Here is an 8668-nt window from a genome sequence, read left to right as displayed (position 1 = left end):
TGAGTTTTGAAGTTCTAACCTGGTATTTTATAGTCTTTGAACCACTAAGGATTTTCATACTATTCTGTCTTTTTTCCTGTGATTTTATTCTATATTGCAGGGTATTTGAGCTGACACATACACCAAGATTTTATTTAGTTACATTTTTCATGGAAACTGATGCAGTGGGTTAAAACCTCTGCCTTAGGCTCAGGTTGTGATCCCAGGGTCCTGGGATGGAGCCCTGCATCGGGCTCTCTGCTTGGCGGGGAGCCTGCTTCCTCCTCTCTCTGCCTGCCTCTCCGCCTACTTGTGATCTCTGTCTGTCAAATAAATTAAAAAAGTCTATAAAAAAAAAACAAAACTGATGCAAATGTTTTCAATTCCCAACAGAAATTCTGATGGTTTCACCAAGAGCTTTGCTTTGTTTCAATTATTTGGTATATTTGACTTGTTTATTCAGACATATTTATAAATATATGTTCTATTAGAATGTTAATGATTTTCTACTTGAAGTTCACTCCATTATTTTTTTTTTAATTGGTGAGTTCAGTAAAGACTAATTTCTGGGTTAAAAAATTGGATTCCTTAAATTATCATTATAAATATTGATTGTTAAAATAAACAATTTAATTAGATATTACCCCAAGGTCCAAATATAGATTCTGTGAATTTGGAAATAATAATTTTATTCTTACTCAAAGTTTTCCAAAAAATCTAGGACTCATATGATTATTTGATGTTTTTATATACTTTCTCAAATAACTAACTGATGTACAAAATTCAAACATCATATATATATATATGCACACACACACATGCATACATACATATATACACACACATATATATAGTAATCTTATTAGTTAGAATTTTCAAGCCCTGACAAAAAATAATGAAAATTTTAAAATAAGTTAGGATGGAGGGAATATTTTGGTACTCAATTTGCAGAAGTCACTGATATCTATAGCGTGTTTATGATATGCACACATATATGAATGCATACTATTTATTTATTAAAATATTTTCTGATAGTATTATACATTACTTAGTATGCAATTCTTGAAAGAAGAAATATAAATAGCCAGTAGGTACATGAAAAGATGTTCAACATCACAACCATCAGAGAAATGCACATTAATTTGCATCAAGATATTACCTCTCATGTTAGAATGTTCGCTGCAAAACAAAAACAAACCCCAGACAATAACAAATGTTGGCAAGGATATAGAAAAATTGAAAATCTTATGTTCTGTTGGTGGGAATGTTAAATAGTGCAGCCACTATTGGAAATAATACAAAAGTTCCTCAAAAAAATTAAAATGAGAGCTACTATAAGATCTAGAAATCCTATTTCTGGGTATTTACACAAAAGAATAGAAATCAATATCCCAAAGAGATATTTGTATGCTCAGGTTCACTGTAGCATTATTTGTAATAGCTAATAGGTAGAAGCAACTGTCTATTGACAGATGAATGGCTAAAGAAACACAATATAAAATGATATAGCCTTTTAAGAAGAAGGAAATCCTGTCATACGCTAAAACATGAGTGAACCTTGAGACCATCAATCTAAGTGAAATAATCCAGTCTCAAAGAGACAAGTACTGCTTCATGCTTCCACTGACATGAGGTAATTAAAATAGTCAAACTCATAGAAGCAGAAAGCAGAATGGTGATTTCTGGAGCCTGTAGACAGGGGAAATGGGAAGTTACCGTTTAAAGGCAATAAAGTTTCAATTATGCAAAATGAAAAGTTCTAGAAATCTGCTGTACATTTTGCTTATAGTTAACAATACTGCACTGCACACTCAGAAATTTGTTTGGAGGGTAGATCTCATATTCTCTATTTTTTTTACTGCAATAAAAGAAATGTGATTCATAATAAAGTTTATATTCATGCAAACTAATGTTTTTCTTCTGAAGAATAAATATATTTTGCAGCAATTACATTTCGTGATTCACATATTAAAGCTTGCCTGTATAAGCTGATTGGTGGCGATAAAGGTAAATGTTTCTGGTCATGAAACTCATCATGGGATGCATCAGAACATAGTGATAGGCACACAGGATCTAGAATGTTGCAGACCTTGATCTGGGTTCATTCTCCCTAGCCTACTGTCTTGTGAAATTGATATGTTGCTACTTCCTCTGCCTTTACTTTTCTCATCATAAAAAGCAAGAATAAAAATAAATAGATCATATGTTTGTCCTAAGGGCTAATAATATATTTCATACAAAATGGAGTGTCATGCACTTAGTATATAATAAGAGCTCACTGAGAACCAGTATATAATAGTAATAATAATAGTAGCAATCATAGTATTAGCAGCCATGGTAGTAGTACTAGCAGTGGTAGTAGTAGCAGTAGCAATAGGAATAGGAATGATTGTAAAAGGCAATAGTAGTGATAATAAAGGTTGTAGTTGCAGTAGTAGAAGTGACAATGGTAATAGAAATAGTAATATTGGTAGTATTAATAGTAATACTCATAATAGTTATATAATAAACAAAATTACTTAGATAGCATACTTATTTGTCTAAAAAAGTCTCCAATCAAACTTAGACTTCATAATCTTCATCATGTGATGCTACTAAGCATACCTTTGTTTCTGGTGAATAAATACAGTCCCCATGTTAACTATACATATTTTTTGGGTTTATTGCCTTCTGTCATCCAAGAGTTGAGTGGCTTTTGCCAAAGTTTTGTTTTCATGCTGTATAATTTTTATGATCATTGTTTTAATAGGAGAAGTAGTAAACTTATTTAATTATTTCTAAAAACTCTGAATGTAATGCCATTTCTTCAGCCTGAATAATAATACTTAAAAATAAATGAAAACTAAAATGTCAGAGATAAAGAGGAAAGAATGAATGATTACTAGAGAATTAGAGAAATAAAAGATTCAGAAACTGGGTGGGCCTGCTGTTCTGAATTTCCTGTTCAGAACGTAAGAGGCACTTTACCCTGACGTGGAAGACACATATGCATAGGGAAGGATCTGTTCAGGCAAATTCAACCTGTGGATCTGTTTATTAGATGTCTTCCTCAGAGTAACAGAAGGGTGGTTACAAATAGAGATTAGGACCTTCTTGGTTCAAGGTGCTTCTCTTAAAAGTAACAGAATTCTTTTAACTCAAAAACTAATTAGTTGTGGGGCATCTGGGTGGCTTAGTCAGTTGAATGTTTCACTCTTGATTCAGGCTCAGGTCATGATCTCAGGGTGGAGATCCAGCCACACGGCTCCACACTCAATGGGGAGTCTGTTTGAGATTCTTTCTCTCTCTATAAACTTAAAAAAACAAAACACTTAACGAGTTGTGAGAAACGAAGCTCACACTTCAAAATAAATCACATATAATTTACTATCTTAATCAAAACTATATAAAACCAATTTACAGATTTAAAATATAGCAAAATAAGTCAAAGATAAACTTCTGTATTAAAGAAAATGTATTACTTAAGCTGTAATAAACAATGTTTAATAATATCCCTTATTTAAAAACAGAAACAAACTGTAGCATTTTCGTCTTATTTCAGATTGTCTTAGTTGCTTATTTACTTAAGTGTGTCTCCAATTGACAGTTTGTTCCCAAATTCTTCTACAGCTCAAACTAGTCCATATACTACTGGTCTCAGCAGTATATTAATTAATATTTATTGTAGAGGGTTCTCAGTGTTTCGTTTTGAAAAAGTTCCACATTAAGCATCCAGATATGGAAACTTTCTATTGGCAAAGATATAAATATCCTCATCTAAAACTCTCTGTGTGCTGTTCCAGAAATGCATGAGGTGCGGCATGAGCTGGATGGATTACTTTCCTGAATTTCAGTGTGATCCGCTAAGGCTTCTGGGACCAGTCTTATGTCGTTACAGCGTGAAGAACTTTCACAAGTTTTCCCAGATATTCTGCTGTAAGTTTCCTTAGGCAGGGATTGAAAGGAGTGGTACAGCCTAGTGATGGAAGAAATTGATGCCAAAGTGAAATGAAAGAATTGAAGTGCAAGATGAATTTGATTATTATGACTATATAGTCCTGGAATTAAATAAAAGATGCATGGAAGCTAAGAGTAAAAATAAATAACCAATAAAATAAATTAATAAAACCAGTGTGGGGAAATAAGTAGAGACTATATCATACCATTTTGCTTTTTTTTTTTTTTAAGATCTTATTTTTATTATTTGAGAGAGATAAAGAGAATGAGAGAGCATAAGGAGGGAAAAGGTCAGAGAGAGAAACAGACTCCCTATGGAGCTGGGAGCCCAATGCGGGACTTGATCCCAGGATTCTGGGATCATGACCTGAGCTGAAGTAAGTTGCTTAATCAACTGAGCCACCCAGGCACCCACCATTTTGCTTTTATTTATTTATTTATTTATTTTTTAAAAATTTTTTATTTTTTATAAACATATATTTTTATCCCCAGGGGTACAGGTCTGTGAATCACCAGGTTTACACACTTCACAGCACTCACCAAAGCACATACCCTCCCCAATGTCCATAATCCCACCCCCTTCTCCCAACCTCCCTCCCCCCAACAACCCTCAGTTTGTTTTGTGAGATTAAGAGTCACTTATGGTTTATCTCCCTCCCAATTCCATCTTGTTTCATTGATTCTTCTTCTACCCACTTAAGCCCCCATATTGCATCACCACTTCCTCATATCAGGGAGATCATATGATAGTTGTCTTTCTCTGCTTGACTTCTTTCGCTAAGCATGATACGCTCTAGTTCCATCCATGTTGTCGCAAATGGCAAGATTTCATTTCTTTTGAAGGCTGCATAGTATTCCATTGTGTATATATACCACATCTTCTTGATCCATTCATCTGTTGATGGACATCTAGGTTCTTTCCATAGTTTGGCTACTGGGTATTTACCCTAAAGATACAAACGTAGTGATCCAAAGGGGCACGTGCACCCGAATGTTTATAGCAGCAATGTCCACAATAACCATTTTGCTTTTTAAACTTAACCTAATATTACCCATAACCAAGACACAGTCCATCTTTGCAACTAAATCAATATTTTAATGAGGGTTAAGTAGAACCATCCATTTTTTCTTAAAATTTGCTTAGAAAAAAATAGTCTCTCTGAATCTCAAATATAAAAATTGCTTCATACTTTTCACCATCCTCCAAATTCTCATTATCAAGAACAACTTTATTAAGTAGAGAATGTATGTGACATGACAGAGAAAAGAGAAATTAGAATAAGATGTACTTCTATCATAAAAATATATTTCCCAAGTTCTGCTATAACTTCTTTTTGCAAGTATCTAATCAAAGTCATGATTGATTTTCTCTGAAGCTCTTTTATTTGGAGTTTAGTTTTGCTGCAAATATTGTTTTGTGTTTTCATCAAGTAACTTTCTATAATTATGCTCCACTGAATTAGCAAAACCAAAGGAAACTATTTTATTTTGTCTTCTTGTTTAACAGATCTTTTCCTGCTTTCTTTTTCTGTGAAAGGGAGCTTTTCCAAATGCCAAATAAACTCAATTTGTGAGACTCTAATTTAGATTTTGCATTTTTGAAGATATAGGAAAATGTCTGGAGTTCCCTTTAATCTTCCTTTCATCCCTCTTGGTATATTTCATAATCAATCTGAGGATCAGCTTTTAGATAATGCTACTCAGCTTTATTTTTTTCCCTTGTCTTTCTAATTTCTGTTCTGACTTTTAATCTATATGATTCAGAATCTGGCAATCACTAAGTGGAGAATATGCCAGGAAAATCATCTGTTTAGACCAATTTTATTTTTACAAATTTTTAATACATAAATTACAAATCCCTTTCTCATTAAGAAATCCTGAGCAATCAACATTGTAGTTAATGTTATTAAAGGAATTGGTATCTATTGGTGATTCATAAAATAATACATTATGTTCACATTGATATTTTCCTATTACCTAATGGCTTTTTTGTTCTATATAACTTATCTTTACATGCCTTTGGAACATCAGCATGTTGCCAGAATTAGTTAGACTTCAGGATAAAATCCTAATAAGCAATAGCCTAGACATCAGATATATAAACAGAATATTATGTTCAAAACAAAAATAATGATAATAGAAATGTGAATTCATTTGGTAATTATTGATAGACCATACCATATACATGTGGTGAGCATAATAAATTACATACTTATAGGCTTATAAAAATAGTGTCAGCTATATATTGTCCATTTCACCTAATTTAGTATTGACTATCTACTTCTAGCACTGCTCACTAAGGAAAATACCCAGTTGACATATATTATTAAAGCTATTTGACTATTTTTAAAATCTATATTATCTTCTGAACTCTCAAATTTTGTAGTATGAGTGTTATTATTCTAGGTTACAATTACCAGAGGTACTGGCTTACATTCAATATCTATTATAGAGAAATGTTACAAAGATTTTTAAAAACTCTTCAGGAAAATAATGTCATCAAGCTTTGATGAGTATTGAACTACCTCTGGTTGGGACAATCTAGGGCAGAGCCATGCCTTAATTGTGTTAATAATTTATATTCTGTAAAACCCCAATGTTTTTATATAGCACTTTCATGTATATCATCTCATTTTTTATCCATGATAACTGAAAAATAGGCAATGTTAGTCTTTTTGCACAAGATGAAAAAAATGATCTCAATAAAAATCAAGTAACTTGCCCAAAGTTACAGAATAAGTGAATATATAGAAGTTAAGTCTCCTGAAAAGATCATGCACCAAACAACAGAAGATATCAAATGAGAATGGAGGTCTCCTTACCCCAGGTATAATACATCATTCAAGACAACACACTACAGTTCAGTATTTACTCAGTCTGTCACTATAGTTCACAATGTGTGCCAAAGTCTGGAGATAAAATAGTGAGGGAAATTGATAAAATCCTTATTTTCACTGAATTTGCATTAAAGATACAAGGTACTAATTAAATAATTGCATTAAGAAACATCAATTTACAACCTAATACAAGTGTTAAGAAGGAAACAAATAAGATTCTTTGAGAAATGAACAAAGACTTCTGACTCTAATTGGGATGGGGAACATATTGAGGATGGTTGATCTTAGTATCGCTACAACTGATCATCTACATGAAGGTGATACAGATGGCAGGTAGAAGAAATTTCTTCTGGAGGGGAAACAGCATGTTTGAATGGGTTCGGGCAGGAAAACACATGTGTAATTTGGGGAACTGAAAGTCTGGGATGTCTGGAGTACAGGAAAAAGAAGTTTTGAAATGAATCTGAAGTAGAGCCATGCAAGACCTCAAAGACAGTGTCAAAGATTAAGATCTTCATCCTTGGGGTAATTGGAAGCCATTATGGAAAAATAAAAGATGGCCTTGGGGGTATGAGATGGTTTTCATTTTGAAAGGGTAACTCTGGCTTCAGTGTAGAGGATAAATATGACAAGACAAACTGGATTCTGGAAGATAAGTTAACATGTTAGTCCAGGTATCTAGGTGAGATATGATAGTGGCTGGGACAGGGATGATTTTTGATGGTAATAAAGAGAAGGAGACATATTTAAGAGTTCATTGATCAAAAAAAGTGTTGTTGTTCGGACTTGGTGATACACTGGGTATGTGAGTGAAAAATAAGCAGGTGCCAAGTGTGAATCCGAGGTTTTTTGTTACCCAGTAGATAGTAGATAAAAGTGATTAGATGAATACCACTTTTCAACTGTATGTATGCATTTGTGAGAGGAAGTAAACCAGCTAGACAAACCATAATAGTAGCTAACATTCATATAGTGTTTTCTATGTGTAAGCACTGATCCAGAGACTTTTTTATTCTTTTAGTCCTACCAACACCTCAATGAATTTGTACTATTATTCCCAGTTTACAAATGAGGAAACTAAGGCATGGAAATTTGAACAATCTGTTGAAAGATACACAGCTGATAAGATAGAGCTGGAATTTGAAATCAGGGAGTTAGCTCCATATTCAGTTCTCTGGACCACTACATAACCTGCCTTTGTATGGTACTCATTTTCAGAATAGTTTACTTCCATTGTCAATTCATGATATCAGCTGCAGAAAGAGATCAGCACAGTTCCTCCAATAAAACAGGGTCTCCTAAAACTGTAAGAGACTCTTAATTGTAGGAAACAAACTGAGAGTTGCTGGAGGGAAGAGGGATGGAGGGATGGGGTAACTGGGTGATGTACATTAGGGAGGTTTTGTGTTGTAATGAGCACTGGGTATTATATGAGACTGATGAATCACAGACCCATTCCCCTGAAACAAATAATACGTTACACATTAATTAATTGAATTTAAATTAAAAAGGTGGGGGAGAAACTGGGAGGACAAAGAAAAGGGAAAAGAAAAAACAAAAAAACAGGGTCTCCTATTCTAGAAGACCATATTGATGTCAAGATAAAAACTATATTCATCCTAGCTCTATTTTACGCTTGATGAACCTACCAAAATAAATAGCCACATATTTCACAGTATAGATAAATTTCTTACATATTGAATTTATTGTTGGCATTATTCTATATGAAGCAATTTAATTCAAATCATTTTGGTCCTCCTAGTTTCTTTGACATATTAAACAAAATTCTAAATTACAATGAGCTCAAATCTTCAATGACAGCTTCATGTCACAGTTACAGTTTTGAATTGTTTGCTGAGTATCAGACAATACCCTAAGTGATTCTCCGCATGTACATGCAATTGGTCATGTGCCAC

At 33.4% G+C, this 8668-nt stretch overlaps 1 protein-coding gene across 1 annotated transcript in view; it reads left to right on the top strand.

Moving 5' to 3' along the window:
- Window positions 1-3779: 3779 nt before the first annotated feature.
- LOC123392858 overlaps window positions 3780-8668 on the top strand; it is a 188969-nt gene continuing 184080 nt past the window's right edge. Inside the window, exon 1 of the mRNA XM_045082988.1 lies at window positions 3780-3894. Coding sequence (XP_044938923.1) covers window positions 3780-3894 — 115 coding nt within the window. The remainder of the gene's footprint in view (window positions 3895-8668) is intronic.

The sequence above is a fragment of the Mustela putorius genome, unplaced genomic scaffold, assembly GCF_011764305.1.
Source record: "Mustela putorius furo isolate JIRA1106 unplaced genomic scaffold, ASM1176430v1.1 tig00000640_pilon_pilon_pilon, whole genome shotgun sequence".
NCBI lineage: Eukaryota > Metazoa > Chordata > Mammalia > Carnivora > Mustelidae > Mustela > Mustela putorius.
The sequence above is the reverse complement of the archived record's forward strand: the minus strand, read 5'-3'. Positions and strand labels throughout refer to the sequence as shown.